The sequence below is a fragment of the Cyprinodon tularosa genome, unplaced genomic scaffold, assembly GCF_016077235.1.
Source record: "Cyprinodon tularosa strain WSP-4 unplaced genomic scaffold, ASM1607723v1 ctg71, whole genome shotgun sequence".
Lineage (NCBI taxonomy): Eukaryota > Metazoa > Chordata > Actinopteri > Cyprinodontiformes > Cyprinodontidae > Cyprinodon > Cyprinodon tularosa.
Genome location: NW_024039463.1, coordinates 1,282,053 through 1,303,721, shown reverse-complemented (window position 1 = coordinate 1,303,721; position 21,669 = coordinate 1,282,053). Strand labels below are relative to the sequence as shown.

The following is a 21,669-nucleotide window of genomic DNA, read 5'->3' as shown; positions in this document are numbered from 1 at the left end:
ACTCTCAATCCAACTCCACTATATTGATAATGATGAAAATAACATTTTTGAGTCTCTCTGTTCCTCTATTTGCATGGTGTATTCCTAAAACAGCAGGTGGAATGGGAGAGGAAATGAGAGATTATAGTGTTTTACAGCACTCGTACCTTGCCTGCGGAGGATCTAATTATAGGTGGAGAAAGAAGGCCCCATCCCGCCGACCAGTCACCTGTCCGACCGCAATCCAGCACCCGCACCCAAACCTGCCTGTCTGCCCCCCCCACACAACCTCTCTCTAAGCTGTCTTCCTCTTTGAGCTCCAACTTTCTTTTCCAGATAGTAGCCTGCCTCCCACACTCTATCCTTACACAATTGCTCGCATTGTTCTCAGTCTTCCTGTCTGTGTGTCTGCCTGTCTGTATGCTGTGCTGTTCTAAAGGCTGTGATACACTGAGCCCGGCCAGTGCCTGAGGGGATTTGCACCTCAGTATCAGTGAGCAGGGCTTATAGAATACACCAGGTATGAATTGCATGTCATCCTGAGACTGAGCAGACAGAAGAAAGGCAGTAAAAGGAGAGTTTCTTCACACACCCTGTCTGTGACCGCTTCCTCACCCTGACACTGGGCTGGCAGGGCTTTCATGGCAATTGTACTCTCTTAATCATGACATTAGATGCACTGTGCTCTGGGAGATTCACAAGGTGCTTTAAGATTATTTAAGCTTAGGACCTCAGATCACATATGCTCATTAAAACAGCTAAACAGAGACATTTAAACAAGGTTTAAACCTTAGAGGCAGACTGTCACTACTCCAACAAAGGAAGCTCAGACGGTGATCCTCGTTACACCATCCCTTGAGTTATAAGGCTTTGCAAGGAGTCAGATGCACAAACGCCCAAACCCCACCCTTTCAAATATACTCTAATGTCATCAGAACCAAAGTAAAGCCAAGTGGGGTTTGATTCAAAGGATAAATCACATCCAATGCATACGTATGGATAAAAAAGAAGAAAAAAAAGAAGAAAAAAAGACATGCAACCTTGTTTTTTTTCCATGGGAAAAAGACCAGCAGAGAGAAAATGGCTAAAGCATAGATTTGCCTCGCCGTCTAATTCACACGAAATGAAAAGAGTTATCGCCAGGCTTCGGTAAAACGGGACAAAACTTGCTCGGCCCAAGGCTAGAAGATGGTTCATTAATGTGAGCCAATGGCTTACCAGAAAGGCTATTAGACTTCGTTGTGTGCTCTCCCATTGAAAACAGCTTTTAATGTACTGTAACGTGTACAGAACTGCTGTGCTGATTTTTCGCACCCGATATATATTCCTGGCAAGGATCTGAAAAAGAAATTATTGGAAGAAAACAGTCGTTAGGATTGTATTTTAATGGACATTATGCTGTGGATCTCAAAATTAGGTTAAATTAACTTTAGTGATTAAGATGGTCAAAAATTTAGCTTAACTGCAACTATTGAATAATTCCATCCAAACATTATCAAGGCAAGTCAAGTTTATTTATATAGCACATTTCATTGGCAAGTCAATTCAAGCAAGTTGTGAGATGTATTTATAGATTTTTGGTTAAACTTGTTAATTTAAAAAACAAACAGGCAGATTACCTTCTTGTTGAACTTGGAGTTTTCCTCAATTAGTTTTGCCCCTTTTGGTTGGAAGGTTTTGACACCAGCTCCGACCTAGGACCAGAAAAAAATACTACAGCTGTATCACTGTTTCAACTTGATATTTTATATATATATATATATATATATATATATATATATATATATATATATATATATATATATATATATATGTCTTTTTCAGCTTTTGTTGTCATTACAGTGTCACGAGTACAGAGAAGCAAAATTAATCTCGGTATTTCACCCATTCCCTTGGGGAGCAGAGGGTTGCCGGGGAGCAGTGTGAGGTTAAGGGTCTTGCTCGGGGACACAGAGTGGCAGTCTGTGGGAGTGGGGCTTGAACTCAGAAACTCTGGATTCCAAGCGCAATGCCCCAACCACCAGGCTACCAACTCCCCCATTACATCATAATATCTCACTACAATTAAGGACCATAAACCAATATCATGACAAATATACCACAGTCTTCCAGTAAAAGGTTGTGCAATAATATAAGTGTTATAATTACTTATTCAAAAGAGAGAATGGTTATTTTTACTGCATGAAAATACAACACATTATAAACTCCTCAGGTGTAAAATTTAACCAACAGAACAGTTGGACAGGAAAAATGGCCTCTTAGGATCATTTATTTAGTCAAAGCAGATTCTTAATAGCTCCCTTATACATAAAAGCCAAAGAATTCTATGTTGTCAACAGAATAATATAATTATAATGCTTAGAGTTGTGAAAAAATATTTAAAAAAAAAATCAAAATTAATGTTAGAAAATATATATAATTAAACTTTCAATCTTTCACTATAAAGCTTTCCCTCTAAAGGAATTGTTTTTGGGTTTTTTTATCAATCAATCATAGTTTTACATAACTTAGTTGACTCTTTGACACCAAGAAGAAACATGTTTGCATCCAGAAGGTTTATGATAAAGTTTGTCTGTATTAATTGTCATGTTTGTCGGCATTCTAACTTTAGGTTATGCAAAATCTTTCTTACTGTACAGTGGCACTGAGCTTAACCCAGTAAGTTAATTTGTGTTATGTGTCCTTCAGCATTTGCGTATAGTTCAGTAGTAAGAAGGTAATAGTGAGACCATGAAGACATGAGATTTCCTGAGTCAGAAGGAAAGGTGCTACCTTTTATCCCTGAGCAGATCCCAAAATCTGTGGACGTGTTGCTTTTCAGAGCAACACGTCCACAGAGATCCCCGCTGGTTCCACAACAGATGAACCGGAAACAAATTGTTTCTGGTGCAAATAATGATTGCTGACCATGCAGGTGACCCCAAGAATGGTTATCCCTATCCCACCATCTAGAGTAATTTTACCACTTAGATTTTAGTATAAAAGTCCAGTATCAGGCCTCAAAGTCCCATTCCTCAATGAATATTCATTATTTTTTTCTAAAGTAGTTTCTAAGTTGGAATTTGTATGTTTATGCATCTTTTGCATTAGTCCCCCCTTTTGTTGATAAGACAAAACAAAAATTATAAGTGAATTTTTTTTAAATTTCTGCTTTTTACTTAAAGGTACAGTGGAGGATTTTCTTTTTCCGGGTGGATCATCAAAATAAGTGGTCCTAAATTCTGGTGATATGTTTATGTAAGGCCGTCCTACGTGGTCGTCCCCATTTTCACTTACCAGTGGTGAGTCTGACATAGTGGAAAAAAATTGAAAATCTTCCTTTGGAAAGTAAGCTTGTATGAGCGATACAAAGAGCAACTTTGTATCGCTCATACAAGAAATGGGCCTGGCGCATGCTCTCATAAGCGTTTAATAGGCATTCCCTCTTGGGAGCGGATACAGAGTTGTGAATATGCATTTTTTTATTTTAAAGTTTTAAAAAAAATTTGAGAAAATCCTCGACTATACCTTTGAGCATTAATTTAAAATAAGTTTTAAATCCTCAACAATATACTGTAGAGCCACCTCCCTTCTTATTTAGCTTGATAATGATAATTATCTAGAAGGGACAGCTTTGTTGTAAGATTGATTTCAATTAATTATAAACTGATTTAATTCCATATACCAATGATTTTATTTATCTTTTGTCTTCCCTACGCATTCTGTAATACTTTTTTTTTTCAATCACTTATATTCATACTTCTAATTTTTAAACTTCAACTAAAGATAAATGTAATTAATTTAATAGCACCTATCAATTTCGTACTGCAGGGAGTATTATATTTGTCTGTCATTCAGTTATTTATAACATAACACAAGTAATCCAGCAAATATACTGTAAGCAGGTCCATTAGTCTGTCCATCTGCTCTAGTAGACAGCCTGCAGTTCCTGCTTAACAAAAATGCTCCTGGCCGGCTAACTGGAGGGTTAAAAAAGAATGACATATTTGGAGTAATTGGTGACACTTCCTTAGTCTCTGCATGACAACTGAGCATTTTTTTGCAATATGCAGGAATAGATACGGACAGGGCAGAACTGCCTAACTCGATATTCATCATGCAGAGGAAGTCGTAGTTACAGCACTTTGGCTTAAATCTGATTCAATTAAAAATAAATAGTCAAAAGAACAGTAGGACAGACAATAAAAACCATTACTTTTAAAAACATTGGGATTTCTTTGAAACTGTAACTAGCCTTTGCAAATTTAAACACATTCAATAAAGTCCTTACTTTGTTAAAAATAACCTCCAGCACCAGTGTGATGGTTCCTTTAGCAGTTCTTCCCAGGTCTTCTTTCTTCAGGAGCAGACAGATCTGCTGACCGTTTTGAACCTAAAAGAATTTTCAAATACAGGTAATGGTTAGTAGAGAGATTTTCTTTTTTTTTTTATGTAGAAAATTTCAAAAACTTACCGTCAGTAAAGGGATTGCTAGTTTTCCCAAAAGGTTTGGGGATTTGTCACCGTTTTCATCAAAGACATTCACCTCCACTACATCATGAATGTCCTTTATAGGGCTTTAAAAACACAGATTAATATACATGAACTAAAAATATAGCTTACTGGATTTACTTAGGTCATCTTACAATGTAAAGGTCTTGTTCCACTCCGGATTGACTGTCCTGTAAACAGTGTGAGTTTGAAGTTTGCAGTTTCCTAGTTCGATAACACAGAAGGAGTTGGTTTTGCTTCCTTGTCGTGATACATAGAAAAAATACAATTTACATTGTGTCTAATGTTACACAGATGAAGGACCACATTCAAATGTGAGTTCAACTGAAAATTAGACAAAAAAAAAAACTAAATAGGTTTTTTACTTTAAAGGAGTGTCTCGTGCTTAGGCAATTAGTAAATCAATCTTGTCATTTACAGCATCTTTTCATCTGATGGAAAGGGCGTATCATCTTGACACCAACAGTCTGGGTGACGGAAGCACTTTTTCCAACACATACTGCCTTTAATTAAATAAGCTCAGCACATAACTCAAAGAAGCAACTGAAATAAATACGGGTACATAAGCTTTACATTAAAGTGATGAGGATTAATCGCTAAACTTCAAGGGTCAATATTAAAAGGTCCACAAAGATAAACTATTATAAATTCATTCCAATTAGTGTCATTTTTCTCATTTGATTTAATAGGTGGGGATTTATCAGGTCAATAGTTGAGACTTAACAAACTGGGCCCTATGAGGTTTACGGGAAGACGTTTGCTTTGAGGATAAGGGGTGAGCGCTTCTAAATGAAGCTCAGCACATTCGAACTTCTACTACTGTAGCTACAATCCAGGAAAATAGGATGAAACCGAACATGGTAGTGTTAAACCTTTGAATTTGACTAAGTTTATAAACTTTGAAACACAATCCGGCATCAATAAATATTCCACAAAGATAAAATGCATCGGATGGATAATTGAATAGCTTCATGTTCGTCTTTTCTAGTGAAGCATAATTGTTTGATTGCTTTAAGCGGAAATGGTCAAGTATACTTGAACTTACAATGGCACTATGAGTTTAAGAGGTTTGTTAGGGCACGCAAACTACTTGTTGTATGTGTTTATATTTGTGCTTCTATCGAAAGTGTTTTCCAAGTTATAACCTGTATTTAAAATTTAATAAAATTGATTTTCATTTTATCTTCAAAACTAACAAAGTAGATGTGCAATCAGGATAGAGCAATCACATTCCATGATTGTCCCTTTCCCTTGAGACCCCACCTGCAGAGGTTCCTGGTTGTCTTGAAATTGATTGAAGTCAAACTGCTCTCTCCACTGGGGATTCGGTTGAATGCAAAGGTTCTAAAGCAAGGCAAAGACCCATTTTTAGCTCATACAATAACAAATCATGCAGATGTATACACTTTGATGGCATGCCTGGTTTAATGCTTTATTACACCAAGTTATCTCCCTTTTGACACAGGGACAAAGTCTTTGTTCAGCCTAAACCGAATAAAGCAAGAGAAAGAAGGGGTGTGTGTGTGTGCGTGTGTATTGAGTTGTGAGCGCTTGTACGGGTACACCTCGGTTGCCACTCTGGGATTGTAAACACTGACAGCTTCCAATTAGAATCAGCTTTGTTCAACAAACAAACAAGCAGAGAGGAAAGCGGAGTGGTTTACAAAGAAATGACATGGCAACATGAGACGAGTACACCGTAGAATTGTCTTGGGGGGGTAGGGGGTGGGAGGGTCGATGGTAGGGTGGCAACAACAAACACAGGTAAGACGAATAGGGCATGCTGGGTATGTAAATGAAGGCAATGAAGCCCAGCACTTTGTAGCACACTGCGAAGTGAGTGGCAGCCGTGCCCGGTCTAATGAGCTCCCTCTGCAATGGCCCAGTGAGCCAAGGTGGAGGTGATTCACTGATGGGCACCTGCTGAGGAAGAGGAGCTGGGAAGTATAGAGAAGAGAAAAGCTAGAGAAGTAAAAGAAAAAGGGGGAGGATGGTGGAAGGAGAAAAATAATAAAAAAAAAAAAAACAACAGGCAAACCTTGCTTTTGTATTTCTGATCACCGAGGCGAAAGCGGACATAGACGTCACCCTGGCCATACTGTGGCAGGTCTTGTCCCTCCACCAGGGTGATGTGAAATACACCGGACCACACTTGGTTCTTCAGATTATTCTTTGGTAGGTCCGATGTGCGTGGAGTTTGGTTCTGGTTTTGCTGCTGTTGGTCAAAGATAACACATGAGTAAAAAGCCTTGAAATAAATATCCTTTTGTAGCATGTTTTTATTATAGGTTTAAGAGAGCCCAACCTATCTTAATATATTTATTCACTGTAGGAAAACCAGTTAATGCTTAACATCATATCAGGAACTATGACAGGGCAACAAGCTTTAGAAAGCAGCAGATTACTTATCGCAGGATTCCTCAATTTCAGCCTTGGAGATCAAGTTTCTCTGCTTCAACAAACCAGAGTCAGATATTCAGGCCATTAGAAGGACTCTAGAGAACTTGGCTGCATAGTGAGGAGGAAACTCAGGCATTCGATTCAGGTGTGTGGAAGGAGAGACACATCTGAAAGGTGCATGACACTGGACCTTGAGGACTGGAATTGAGGAACCCTGACTTGGAGTGCTTGGTTTAACAAATAAATGGATCAAATTTTGAAAACAAAATTCCTTGTATGACCTAGCAACAAAACCCAGAACTCTAATTGGTGCTTAAAACATTTTCAAGGCTAACCTAAGAATAAACCCTTGTAAAACTCAAAAAAGAAACAGCAGCTTAAAATGCGCTTTCACCAAAAGATTTACACAACAGACAGACATGTTGGCTCCTCTCAAATATATGCCTAATTTTTTATTATTTTGTGCTTTTCATAAGTAAATAAATCTATATAATGTCATACGAAAATATAATGAAGTTTCATAGAGATAAGAGAATTTGAATGCAAAAATAGTCTGCAGAAAAATATACAAAGGAGCATAAAAAGCAGCTGCAGGCCAGCTGCTAATGTTACAAACACAAAAGTGCCAGTTTCTCCAAAACACAAACTCATTGCCTAATTACCTTTATAAAATGTATTTCACAAAATGACCTGTGGCTTAGTTTCTGACAACTATACAATGATGCAGAAAAATGTATCATTGCTGCTCTTTAACAAAACAATTAAATCGCCAAACTGTAACATTTTCTCCTGCTTTAAAACAACAAACATCAAAAAGTATGTTATAGACCATCAAAAAAAAAGTATTTATTGCAGTACAAGTAGTTTTTTGCAGTTTAGCAATACCTAAACTTAGTTCTAGGACAAACATATCAAAAGATGTAAACTATGCTAAGAAGTACTGTAATTTGCAAATCATCTGTTCCACAGGGGTATAAAACAACACAGATGCTAATTGCCCTTAGCCACTGGTAAAAAGGCAGGTTGGGACCGATAGCTATGTGGCACCACACACATTGAGAAATAGAGTAATAAAAGTTTAAATGCAAGTTAAACTTTAGAGCTCATCTTGACCTCACCAAGTCTCTCATAACACATCTACATAACGAATCGTGGTTTGAGAGTGATCTAATAAAATCTTTTCCCAAACTTCTATCAGGAAAAAATAAATAAATAATCAAAACTATTTATTTTTAAGAGTGAATATTTATTTTGTTGGATTTGGCACAATACAGAGAAAGAATATGAGGGAAAGCCCTTCTTGCTCAGTGTTAAGCCTGATGATCTCTGGTCAAGTTTTTCTAGCCAGCCTTATTAGGAAGCAGAGCATCATATTTCTCCATTTCAAAACTTACTAAAACTTTTTTTTTTTTTTTTTGATTTTCAAAAATGATAATGATCTAACTGAAATAGTTAAATAATCAGAAAGTGTTCAATACAAAAAATAGTTCTTTCATGTTACAGATTTTTCACATCTTTAATAAATGTGTCTTAGAGGGTATTTCATTTATTTACTTATTCATACATCCTACTGCTTTAAAACAACACCCTATCGTGTCAACTGTGTGCATGAAAGTAGGACAAAGGTTTACATTATACAGGGCTAGCTCTTTTGGAGCACATTAGCACATCTCTACTGACAAGTAAGGCACACACCATGGAGGCTCCTGGAAAGGCAGGAAGAGAGGACCGTCAGCAAACAGCCAGATGTCCCTGGCTGTGACAGTCCCACTCATCACTGCCTCCCAGACTGAGTGTGGGGAGGCAGGACACTTGGCATACTGCAGCAGAGACAGCAGGCAGCCGTGAGTAATGACGCTAACCGCACAGCTCTCTCATCAGCAAATTATACATACATGCAGTATGTATGGACGGCATTAGAGTCCACTGCAAACTGACCAAGATATCCGCTTTAAATTAATAGCAGGGTCAAAACACTTTTCTACATTTTGTTAGTCCACAACATATAGAAAAGGCAAATTTTCGTATAAAAATGGATGGATGAATGGATGGATGCTGCAATACTAAAAAATTGTTTTCAGAAGCATCAGCAAATAAATAAACTAATAGACAAAACAGCGATGACTGTTTTTGCTGTGTGAAGCAGAGGAAGCAGAGAGGAAGAGAGGCCTTGATGTGTTTCCATGTTGGAGTTCCCGTGAGGGCGTGCGGTGATAGGCCAGGGCTGTAAAAACAAACAGCACAGAGGTTGTGTAGAGCTGACTGTAATTAAAGAGCAGGAGCGTAATCTGCTCCAGCCTCTTTGATTGCCTCACTCCTTCGGCTGCCCGGGCGACGCCGCTTCAAACGGCCTTGCTGCAACTCCCCCTGCCACTCAGGGGGGGCCGCTCCTCATCGCTATGGGGTCATAACCCACATTGCCACCCAATCCTGAGGGGATCAAAGCATATCTCAGGGACCTGAATTAACATGGAATACCACAGGCACAGCCCTATAAATATCAGCCCCTTCAAAAGAAGAGGAACAAGAGGGAGTAGAGGGAGCGATATAAAACAGGCCTCAGCCAAGTCATCCCGAGTGTTTATCTTGGACACATTTCTATCTCAGCGGCCAATAAAACAATTCCACTTAACTATAAGTGGCCCCTAAAGAGAATCTATTCCTGGTCCTAAAAGGGTTGCACGATTGCTTCCATATGGTGGGACAGCATGGGGACAAGTATGATGAGCTCAGACCCTGGTCCATTTGGCTGGTACCTCAGCACTGTCCGTCCACAGCTGTGATATTACATTCTAACATCTGGATTATTGCCCACCATGCCTGGGAATTATCAGCCCTGCCGATCTTAGGCATCCCACACTGGCAACGTGCCTCGAACAGTCTGAGCACACCACCACCCACCCTTCGCTTCTCCGCTTCTCCCACACGCCCCCTCCTGTTTGAAACACTATCACACAGCAGAGTTTTAGTCAGGCACTTGCCATTACCGGTCTCTGTGGTATCACAGAGGGAGAAAACGATGTTCCATAGCAAGGGGAGCTGAGCTGTAAGACCAAAAAAGGTGTTAAACGCAAAAAAAAAAAAAAAAAAAAAGATACTGTAGGTTTCTCAAAGAAGAAAAAAAAATTGGGAGAGGGAAAAACAAAAAAAGCATCGTTACATTCTTAAATTAGCAGTCTGATTTAAGCAGGCAGAACATTGTGTATAGTCCCACTGCACATTTCTGCCTCCCTTTGAGTATCTTTAACCATCTGCAACGGATAACCGACAACGCTGAAGGAAAATGGCATTCATTTCTTTGTCATCTCATTTCAAATTGAGATTGTCTGCTGGACCATCAAGAGACTGAACAGTGGCAGATGTAGTGACAGCATAGGTGTGAAGATAAACCCACTCGCTGCAGAGCGAGTCCCAAGCAGCAACCCTCCAATTTCACTCTGAATGTAATTACAGCCGCAGCATAGCAGAAAACACTTCAGGGGGAAATGAAACTTTGTTTACTACTAAACAAAATACTCCAATGGTATAATTATTATTGTTTTTTTTTTGTTTTTTTTTACAAATTGACAACAATTTCACAGTAAAAAATTCTGGTTTGGATATATTGAGATTCTGTTACATTTCTAAAACACTTATATAGAAAATATTAATTATGAAAGAACTTAATCAAACATCTTCTGAAAGCTCTGGCTGTCCTGGGGTTACACACAAAAGGGATCCACAACATACCCATAATTCTTTGTTTTGCTATTTCACAGTGAGCTAGTGCCCCCTAGTGGTGTTTTTGTTTGAAAAAATAACTTATATTAAAGAAAAATTTCAATTAATGAATGCTACAATGATTGCATTCTGGATATATATATGTTTTTTTTTTTGCATAAAAAAATATAGATATGCAAGTACTTACTTTCTTTTTTGGACGGAATCTCTAAAATGAAAAGATAAGCATTCATTAGTAAGAGAATATGCTCTGAGGGTAAACGGGTTAAAATAACAGATGTGTTACATACAGGGCCTCTTTTCACTGTGGCATCTCGGAACATCAAGCGGACTTCGACAATGATGACTCCCATGTCGGATTCTTTGCTCTTAGGGTCCTCAAGCCGCAGCTCCAGCTCATGTGTTCTAGCGGAGGACAGTATTAAATCCAGTGGTCACTAATGGATTTGAATTGAATCGTGAAATGCATCGAAAGTGTGTTTATCAAGTACTCACTTGTGCAACTCAAGGTTTCTCAGAGAAATAGTGGCAGAACCCATGAAGTCATCAGCTGTGAGATTTTTATCGTAGACCTGCAGCAATATAATTTATTAAATATAGTCTCCAAAAATTTCAAATGTTACCAGCTTTAACTTTTCTTCAACTAATTAGGGAAACTATTCTAATGTTCTTTAAGTGTTGAATGAATGAACCCTACCCGAAGTTCCACATCGTGGTCTTTGTCTCGAAGAGGATGAGAGAAGGACTCGTTCCATCGTGGATTGAGGTCCTTGTAAACCACTTTACTTTTATAGAACTGCTTTCCTTCAAGTTTGAACTTCACATAAGGATCACTTGTAGCTGAAATTAACAAAATTAACAAACTCATTATGGCATTGAGAAATGATTTCATAATCTCTGATTTAATAATACAAGAGATTTTGCTAAAGCAAACATTATTAAGCATGTGTATTCACTGTGTGTAGGGAAATACACCCCCTTCCCCCATGATAATTATGTGAGCACTGTCATTTTGTGTGCAGGACGTGTACCCCACACATGGCGAAACCAGGAAAGTAGCCGTTTAATTGTCAAAAGAGTAGAAACACTCGCCAGCATGAGGCGACCAGAACCCCAAAATCGAGAAGCAACCAGTGTTAATCTCCCAAGCCTGTTAAGAAAGTCCGTCTGGGAGCGGGGTGGGGGTATCGGACTTCTTTGTTTCTGCAATTGCACGCAGATTGGCCAAAAAAATGAAAGCCAGCCCCATGCCTTCATTTGTATAGAGGGGGAATAAAGGGGTGCTTGAGAGGGCCTGCGGGGAGGCTTGAATCACATGACAAAGGCCCTGTGGGGATGGGCTGTCAGGCCTGTCAGCTCCCCACTCCAAATGAACATCTCGCAAAGGCAGGCAGGACCCACAGCAGCTCCACCCTGCCAGTCCGTGACAGGGAAACCTCCAGGCAACTTGACAGGAGGAGAATGTGGCAGCTAGCACGGTGAAAAAGCTCTGGCATCAGTGAGAATGGTGACGATGGAAATTAATGGGGGAATGAAAAGAAAAAGAGTGGAGAACAAAAACCCCAAGGAGTGGGGGGCTGGTGGTGTAAGTCCCTTTCAGAATATGCAATGATGAAGTATGCCATTGGTGGCCCTTTGGCACAGTGCTGATTGTTGGGCAAACAGTGCGGAGGCAGGGGGCGTGTATGGGCATTGCATCATCATTGTGCCATATTGTCATGAAGTGTAAGATCTCAACTAACATGAGACACTACACTTTGAGGGTCTTCCTTTACCCACCATGATGAAAAAATAAAATAATTCAACAGTGACACAGTTTATGGTAAACAGAGGACAAGACTACTAATGAATTGATGCTGATTCAGTAAAATTTCACTCCTTAAATAATTCTCCCAGTATTAAAAGGGAAGTTTCTCTTTTCATTGAAATAATTCCCCGAAATATTTCAGCAAATTATTCTTCAGGTCACACAACTATTATCTGCTCATAGTCCTGTAGTTTCATTTTAAACCACTAGAGGAGGATGTTGCTTAAAAAGTTAAAAATAAATAAATAAATCACATACGAAGTTTCTCGGAATTTCCTCCCTTGGAGTTTAAAGATTTATCTAAATAAAATATTTTTGAGAGATAATTTCAAAAACCACAGATTGGCTCACTTAAAAGATTCCCTTTTAAAATATTACATGGTTATCTGGATTTTATTTTTCTTTATCATGCACTATGGTTGTAGAGTAATTAAAAACAAAATAAGAATAGACTACAACTCTAAGAGAAAAAAATTATAAAGGCCATTAATGTGATAAAAGTGGATTTAATTTGTGTAACACTGATGTTGGCAAGGCTCCTTTTATTTAAAAAAAAAGTTTGTTTTTTTTTACCACAAAAATAAATAAATACAAATAAACAAATATGAAATCTTATTATCATTTGTTGCATTCAATTGTTGAAATAATTATTGGATGATATTTAAATTCTTTTAGATGTCAATGAATGAAGATCAAGGTAATAATGTAACTTTTTAAAAGGGAAATATTTTAAGTGAGCCAATCTATGTGTGTTTGTTGTTTTCTCTCAAAGTATTTTATCAAAATGTTACATGATTATAAGGATTTTCTTTCATTTACATCTCAATAAATTTAAATATCATCCAATAATTGGTTTATTTAAACAATTAAATGCAACAAATAAAAAAAGGTTTTCTATGTGTTTATTTGATTCAAAAGTTACAAGGTAAAAAAACTATTTTTTTTTATAAAAGGGAACCTTGCTAACATCAGTGTTACACAAATTAAATCCACTTTTATCACATTAATGGGTGTTATTATTTTTTACTTTGAGAGTTTTATTCTTATTTTGTTTTAAGTTATTCTACAATCATAGCGCACGATAAAAAAAAAGAAAATGTCATGCCACGCTGTCAAAACCCAGAGAGGAGTGATATCTATTCATTGCACACACACACAAATATATAAATAACTGAACTGTTTTAATATCTAAATCCTAATGGTCACAACAGAGAAAAGTAAAATATCCACTTTCTCAAAAAATTTGAAAAAAGACCATTAAAAAGGATATTCAATATAAAAAAAAACTCAAGGCTGTGAGGAGTTTGGTGAGGGATTTGAGAAAGAATATTGGTTGGCCTCAAAGACATTAGGGTAAACTGTCCAAAGGATGGGAGCCGTGCTTCACTGACTCTTTACACAGTAGGGCTGGACAGCAGCTAATCAAGCACATTGTCAGATGGTGGAAAAAAACATTTTGAGGTTTTCCCTAAACCTGCTACTAAGCCTTTCCTAGTCGACATGGTGTTTTAACATCCAGACTCAATGACAAGCTTACATGCCCAAAATTTCCAAGATCTGATTTAGAACATTTTTGAGCTGATCAGGCCTTCAATCAAGATATCAATCAAGACACCTGTGTCCATGTAAATGTAGCTACAGAGGTTGTCAAAACCTCTGTGGTGCCAAGGCTTGAAGAGGAGGTGAGAGCCCCCCTGGGAACCTAAGGTAGTGTCAGGCTGATGTTGCTGACAAGCCTCTCCGCCAATCAGGGACTAACCTGGCCAGGCAGAATCATTTTAACCTTGTACATGCCAGATTAGTCTGAAAGGACAAGGTAGCGCCAGATTTAGAAGGTGAGAATAACATAATAGTGTTAGCAAAAACAGTGTAGAACCATTCATAACTGCAAATGAGAGGCAAAACCAGCAAATTCTTGTTGCAATTTTAACAATATAAAAAACTGATTCAATAAAAGGGCATCATTAAAACATCGCTCTGTTGTGGCAGCAATCTTGACTGTTATGGTTACAGGAAACTGCTGCATTGTGGGCCCACCGCCAGTGTTGATTGATCCGGTCTGATTTAGACCAGAGAGTATTGAACCTTACTGGCCCGGCTAACTAAAGGCTAACCACACTGGGGTGGTGGAAGTCAGTTCTAGAGTTCTCTGCTAACCTGAAACGCCTCAGGTTTCCCCCAGAGTAGCAGAAGGAAGTATTTGGGGAGAAGTCTGGACATATCCACTAAGACTGCTGCGCCCACGACACAGTCTTGAGTAAACCGAAAGATGACGTGTGCAACATTGCATCATAGCCGGGTGTTAAAGATTTTGTTATCCTGTGAGTTTGCCAGGTTTTAAGGAAGCCTGGGATTCCTTAAGAGTAGCCTTCATGTTGTCATCATTGTTTGGTCTATTATGTCTCATTTCCTACTCAACAATACTTTATGGATTCTCTTGAGGGTTAAGGTCAGACCAGGTCACTGGCCAATCGAGCACAACAATACGACACCAGCACACCAGATACTGGTACTTTCAAAAATATTAGTAGGTCCCAAATTCTATTAGAAAATAAAACCAACATCTCTTATAAAGGTTATCAACAGAGAAGCATGGCATGCTATAAAATCCCTTATGGTCTACTGCTCTAAAATTAAACATGGTTGACCTGCAAATGCCGAGCATTGTTCAATATTGAACACCACAAAGTGGAAGTCAAGATAGTTGATCATCTTTACTTTTCCCCTGACTCTTACTCTTTGTTTTCCTTTTTTCAATAAAATGCTAAATTAGCTTTGATCTGAATAAAATGGTAAAGCAAACAACCACCAGCTCAGCTGTTTCCAGCCTTTTCTCCTTATTCCATGTTCTAGTGGGTCTCAACACAAGAAACTTAACAGTTGCAGCCTGTTTCCTGGGTACATCTGTATTTATTAGCCCTCCAACCTCAGCCCAGCTGATGACAATATGACTTTCTTCCAAAATCCTCAATGGACATTTTCCCAGTTTTTCCTTTCAATCAATTTTCTGTTAATACATTTGGATACAGCCTTTGAACAGTTAGCACCTTTAGCAATGTCCTTTAGAGGTTTTCCTAAATTTGGGAGGGTGTTAGTGACTAATGAACAACTCTCAAATCAGCAGCCTCTTTACACGATGAAAATAAAATTAACAAACATGTTGAAGATAACATGTTTGAACTTTTTCTGATTACTCTTATTCTAACAAATTCCAAAGGGGATTTAGTTTTCATTAGATGTCAAACATAATCCTCAAAAACAACAGAAATACACTTGAATTATGTCAGTCATTATTTTCCAGTTTGTGTTTTTTTTTTTTTTTATTATTAAATTGAACTAAATTAACAAGGATTATATACAATACTGAAATTTCCCTGTAATGGTTTTCCCTAAGTTTAAATGTAAAATTTCATGAAAAGAATGTTCACATTGAATATCAATAAATAACAGCAGAAAAGCAAGAAATTCTTGCACTTCTCGCACATAACTGTTGACAGCATAAGAGAAACACGTTTCCCTTTTAAGTCTACCAGCAAAAGATGTTAAAATGATTTGTGACTTGCACCGACTGCATTATTGTTTTTTTGAAATACAAGCATCTGCTCTGGTGCAGGCTGTGTTTTGTCATACAGGTCTAACTGCATAGTTTTAAATGTTTTTTGTGTCATTCTCCCAGCAAAACTGCAGTAAAGCCAAGCCCAAACACACCCTATTCTTTCATAATAAGGCTTTTCCAATGTGAAACTTTCCATTGTTAGCTGGCTAAGAATTACAAATGTATACAGTTTTTTGTCGACATGCACCGTTTCATTAAAGACTAGCCCTTTAGCTATCACCAAAAGACATCTCAGACAAAAAGGTTAATTTGTTTGGTTGGAAATGGGACCTTTGTGAAAAGTTCTAAACTTATGTCTTTTGACCTAACCTAACCCTGCAGAAGAAGTTTTAATATATGAAAATTTTTAATGAGGGGCATCTTGGGGACCTACCAGAACGCCTGCTTCTGACGACCAGATTACGGCCACACTTTAAGTTAATACTCAGCAGGTACCTCTGGAACGGGGAGGGTGACTGAACATCAGGGCCTGTGCACAAGATATCCTGTGGAGAACCCACAGTTCAATGAACATGGCTGGTTACAACAGTTGCTTGGCATATTTCAGTGCAGGAAACTCACAAGTTCTTCTGTTGGGTCTGTAATATTTTCATCAAAGTCTTCGAAGGCTTCTGCAGAGTTCTAAATAAGAAAGATCAAATGTTTTAAACAAACATGAGTACATCTGAGTACCCTCAAAAATAGACATTTAAACCCATATGTATTTGCCAAACTATATTACGAGGGTTTTAGCAGTAAATGACATTTTTTTTCCATCCCTTTTTCTCACATGGTAGAAAGGTTTGAATCATATTGTGTAACTGACTTGTTGCACAGGTTTGTAACTGGTTTCGTCACGGTACCTGAGAGACGTTAAAGGACAAAAAAGGTTGTTGTCACGTGATTAAATCCAAGCTAAACCTCAGCTGGTCATTACAAAGACCTAAGGAGGTTTTTTTTTTGTTCTTTTATATATATATATATATATATATATATATATATATATATATATATGTGTGTGTTAGGCCTTAAAATGGCTAAAAAAAGAGAATTTAGAATTTAGAAAAGTGAAATAAAATTAATAATAAGAAGCTCAATGTATGCTTTATGTTGATTCACATAGGCCTTCATTAGTGGAAAATACGCAAATCACAAAATTTGTCTATAATACAAACAAAATCACTTATATTCAAAAAATACTTTACTAAACACAAAAGGAAATTAAATTGAACTACTACTTTTTCTACTTTTTTCATATATTAATACAAGAAACTGCACTTTAAAACATGTCAATTAGGTATTTTCTAATCTGCCCCATAATTTCCAAATAACTTCATCCAAGTAGGGATGTCATATATATTTTTGAAGCAGTAAGAATAAAAGGGATGGCTAGTGTGAGTTATTTAAAAAAAAAAAATCACAATTTAACAAGGGTCTTATAACTTGGTCAATTATTCAAGATATGAAAAAACAAAGAAACTTGTATGACTAACCTCCTCTAGAGACTCATCTGCGTTTTCCAGGTCAAGAAGACCCTCATCCATTGAGATTTCTCTCAGCAGAGAGGAAGAGGATGTTTGTTCAAGGTCTTCCTCCTCCCAGGTCGTTGGCCAGGACATGTTGACTTGTTCCTCACTAGGAGTGCCACAGGCAGAATAAAGAGATGAAGCATCTGCATTGTCAAATTGAGCATCGTGTAAGGACAGCCTTTCTGCGGAGGAGTTTGGTCGGCTTGTTTGTAAAACGAGCTTTTCAAACACTGGCTTTCTTGTGTCGAACATCACGGTCCTCTTCTCAATGTGAGGACGTCTTTCATCTCCCATGGAACTTGCTCTGGGGATGAGTCCCGCAACGACATCAGACATCCTTCTGCGAGTTTGAGGCTTTTCATCAGACAGACTCTCCTTCTCCCCTTGGTCGCTTTCTGGTTCTTTAATGTTCTCAAATACGAACTTTTGGATGTTTTTCATGGGCTTTTTATCCTCTTGAGCAGAAAGGTTAAGATCATCATTCCTTTGGCTTTTTGGGCTTGAATTCTTCAGGAAGATCCCATCCTCATAGGCTGGAGGAGCACTTAATCTGCTTGGCGATGAAACTGGAGCTTTACGCAGATGAGACCTGTATTGAATCTCTGAGAGAGACTCAGTGAATTTCTCGGCAAAAAGCGGTCCTTCAGGGATGGAGCTGCTAGCAATCGAATCTGTATCACTCATACCAGGAGAGATCCCAAAGTAGATGGCCTCAGAAGGGGAAGGCAGTGCAGCACTTTCAGTAGAACTCGCTTCGCCTGGAATAAAGCTTAGATCTGGTACAGAAATGCTCCGGCGATTGGCCAGATTCCTTGGCTGTTTGGCAAGCAGCTTTTTACGTGGCTTCTTGATGTTGGGCATTTTCGTTTTTAGACGAAAATTTTCCAAAAATTTCTTTCTTCCTTCCATTTTAAGTAATACCTGTCAGACAAACATAGATAAACCTGATTAAAAAAATATATTTTTCTCCCACACAGTTTGCCATAATGATGATAAAACTACAGGATACCCAAATACCCAAATAGGAACTCAAGCAGTGATGACAAAAGAGTTTGTGTTGTCAAAATAAAATTTACAATCCCTCTTAAAAAATAACATATTCAATCATATGTACACTTGATAAATACCAGAGTTGGTTTCAGTGTCCTAATGGGGGTAAACAAGTGATTAGCAATAAATATTATTGTCAAAATAATGGCCACAAATCTTCAAAATAAAATGTTGATATTTAAAAGCACATTATTCCAAAAATAGCTTTACATCACTTAAGCTTTTTAATTTTGCTTGTATTTGTTATGTTCTGAGTTAATAAAAAACCCAATTAGGAACTTTCTATATCACTTTTTGCTCTTCAGGTTAGATTTCTGGTTACCTCTAACAATATATTTTAGCATATTACAAATTACATTTTAAGAATTATTATTTCTTTCTCTCATTAAGGTGATGATTGTAGGAACTCTGCCTTTTAAAAACATTTTTATCAACAAACTTAAACAGAACAGTGTAACCTGTTAATTTAACTCCACAATGCACAGATCATGATTTTTTTAATGGAGAATATATCAAAAGACCAAAAATCCAACAGGACCACTCTTTTGGGATTCTTTCACTTAAATTTAAAAAGACAAAATCTAATTTACCTGTTCGGTCAACCTCTTCGCAACAGCTTGACAGAGACACTGAGTTTGTTTCCTACCGATCCACAATTTTTTTTTTTACCTGCAGACATCTCAACAATCCTAACTATGGTGAGCAACAGGCTCTGCTTCAGGAAGCACACTAGCTGATTGGTGGGAGAGCCGCACTGGCTGAAACTAGCTGTTCCAGTCACACAAGTCCCAGTTTCAGTGACTGATGTAAACCTGCCTAGGCCTTCCTCAGTTATCTATAATGGACAGAGCTGCAAACTTGTGTTCTGTGAGATCAGAAAGCATCTGAATGAAAGAGATCAAAACAACACTGAAACAGTTATATGTTTGCTCACAGTAAGCCTGTTGTTGATTTGCATAGTTGACGGTTTATTTGCATATGGGACCATTTCCCTGCTCTTAGGCATGCATACAACATGGTTTCCTAAGTTCTCTTACTGCAAGTCCAAGTGTCTAAAAATATAGCTTCTTAATTCCGACATCTACAGCAGAGCTGTCCAAAGCAATCCCAAAATACGTCTGATTGATTCTGCAACATGACTGAGGCATATGAAATGTCATAGCAGATCTCACCCAGTTTCACACAGATACACATTTGTTTACATTGGAATACTGTGAGCCTAAGCTCCTCCAAACCGAGCATTTGTGTTTGTGAGGTATAAACTTCAGCTCTGTGTCCACACAGACTCTAATGCAACAGACCAACTGCTGTTTTTCTTCTTTTTTTTTTTCCCTCTCCTCAATCTCTGCCCTAACCGTGGCAACTAACATGAGAGCAGATGTGTTTGATTCTGGGCAGAGACTTGTTCAATATTTGCTGATGTCTTAAGGAGATCAGGCCCACATGAAAGAGCTGCAACTTGGCTTCTAGTTAAAAGGCAGGTTTTGGTATCTGAACAGGGGCCAGATCCCCTACGGACGGCAGGTGGCCTCAAGGCCTGCATATCACATCAGTCAAACAATGGAAAAACCTTGCACGGTAGCCCTGCACATGCACACTGGATGCAATCCAAGCAAAAACACAGCTGGTCTCATGGAGAAAAAGCCTAAACATTCGGCATTTAAAGCATAAACACAATTCTTGACAGGCGGTTTAGGAGGCGCATTTGAAGCATATTGAATATATATATATATATATATATATATATATATATATATATATATATATATATATATATATATATATATATATATATATATATATATATATTTAAGCGATATCTGACACGGTTGGATTTTTTTCAAATTAACATCCACCTCATTAAAACATATAAACAACTTTAAAAAAAAATTTCAGATTAAATAGTTTTCGCTCTTGAGAGCTTTTCCAAAAATACTTACGTCTCCTATCAAGCCAGTGAAGCGCTTCGCCTTCCGATGTCACCTGATTTCCGACTACCTGTTGGTTTCTATGGGAACCGTTTACGTTCCAGGTGTAGAGTTTTGACTTCTGCCATGCTATACCGATGCAGAGTGAAAAATCTGGTTCCCTTATTGTTAATCACATTGGTTTAACAAAAAGATTTACTATATATAACAACAACATCATTTGGTTGGCTTTATGCACAATTCTTCAGCTGTCGGGGATGTTTATAAGATTTTCTGCAGGAAATTTGACTTCAATTTCACATTATTGATATTTTTTTAAAGAATAAAGTACCTTAATTCTTTAAAGTATCTTTGAAGTATCTTCAATCTTTAAAACATAGCAAATTGTGCATATTTTTTTCCCTTTTATTGAAATAAAACGATTTATTTATTTATTTATATTTTTTTATTAGAAGTTGATTTCTGTGTAGGCTGCTAGTTGCCGCTAGATGGTACACTTCCTCCATTATAAAAAAAAAAAAAAAAAAAGAAAAATCAAGACCTGACATTTCCAAAGTCTGGAAGATGTTATGTTTTAGACAACACACATGAGTTGCTTTTGTCTTTTTTTTTTTTTTTTATACTTTTTCAAACGGAAATGCAACTATGTTGATCTTAGAAATATCTATAGATTATTGCTGCAGTTGTACAGAAGCTACAGGGTGAAGAAAAGAAAATCTTGTTGGATTTCTTTTCAAGTGTTGTTTTTAGAAGCGAAGTTAATAATAAGTTCACCGTATACTCAGTAATATTAAAAACATATAAAAACAATAGAAGAAATAAAGTGTGGATATACAGTAAATAATACAGTGCTGAATCAGATTTGTTCTACTTGTCTGTGCACACTTTGGTACTTTTTGGGTTCCTCAGCAGTGCTAGTGTTGCACTGATGCCATTTTCTGGCCCCAATACCCGATATCTGGCTGTGCAGTATCGGCCGATACCGTACCGATATCATCTTTTGAATATGTGTGTGCATATATGAAGAACTGCATTCTACTTGGATGTAAAATAATTGCCATCATGGCTTTGTCAAGCTGCTGCCTACCTTAGTGAAGCAGGAAAAAGACTAATACAAAGTGAATCCAGTAGAACTTTTTATTATCTACCTGGAATGGGTGACAAGAGATG

General features: G+C 37.6%; 1 protein-coding gene across 1 annotated transcript in view; it reads right to left on the bottom strand.

Annotated features, from left to right (window-relative positions):
* The window catches only part of mctp2a (multiple C2 domains, transmembrane 2a), a 52,138-nt gene extending 32,823 nt beyond the window's left edge, over positions 1-19,315 (bottom strand). Inside the window, exons 1-16 of the mRNA XM_038268815.1 lie at positions 19,162-19,315; positions 17,486-18,442; positions 16,571-16,634; positions 16,387-16,482; positions 11,288-11,430; positions 11,086-11,162; positions 10,881-10,995; positions 10,778-10,798; positions 6,509-6,685; positions 5,700-5,814; positions 5,199-5,204; positions 4,605-4,710; positions 4,433-4,535; positions 4,250-4,351; positions 1,599-1,673; positions 1,198-1,317 (exon numbers count right to left, since the gene is read on the bottom strand). Of these exons, the coding sequence (XP_038124743.1) occupies positions 1,198-1,317; positions 1,599-1,673; positions 4,250-4,351; positions 4,433-4,535; positions 4,605-4,710; positions 5,199-5,204; positions 5,700-5,814; positions 6,509-6,685; positions 10,778-10,798; positions 10,881-10,995; positions 11,086-11,162; positions 11,288-11,430; positions 16,387-16,482; positions 16,571-16,634; positions 17,486-18,430 (2,265 nt within the window). The 5' untranslated portion in view covers positions 18,431-18,442; positions 19,162-19,315. The remainder of the gene's footprint in view (positions 1-1,197; positions 1,318-1,598; positions 1,674-4,249; positions 4,352-4,432; positions 4,536-4,604; positions 4,711-5,198; positions 5,205-5,699; positions 5,815-6,508; positions 6,686-10,777; positions 10,799-10,880; positions 10,996-11,085; positions 11,163-11,287; positions 11,431-16,386; positions 16,483-16,570; positions 16,635-17,485; positions 18,443-19,161) is intronic.
* Positions 19,316-21,669: the final 2,354 nt, after the last annotated feature.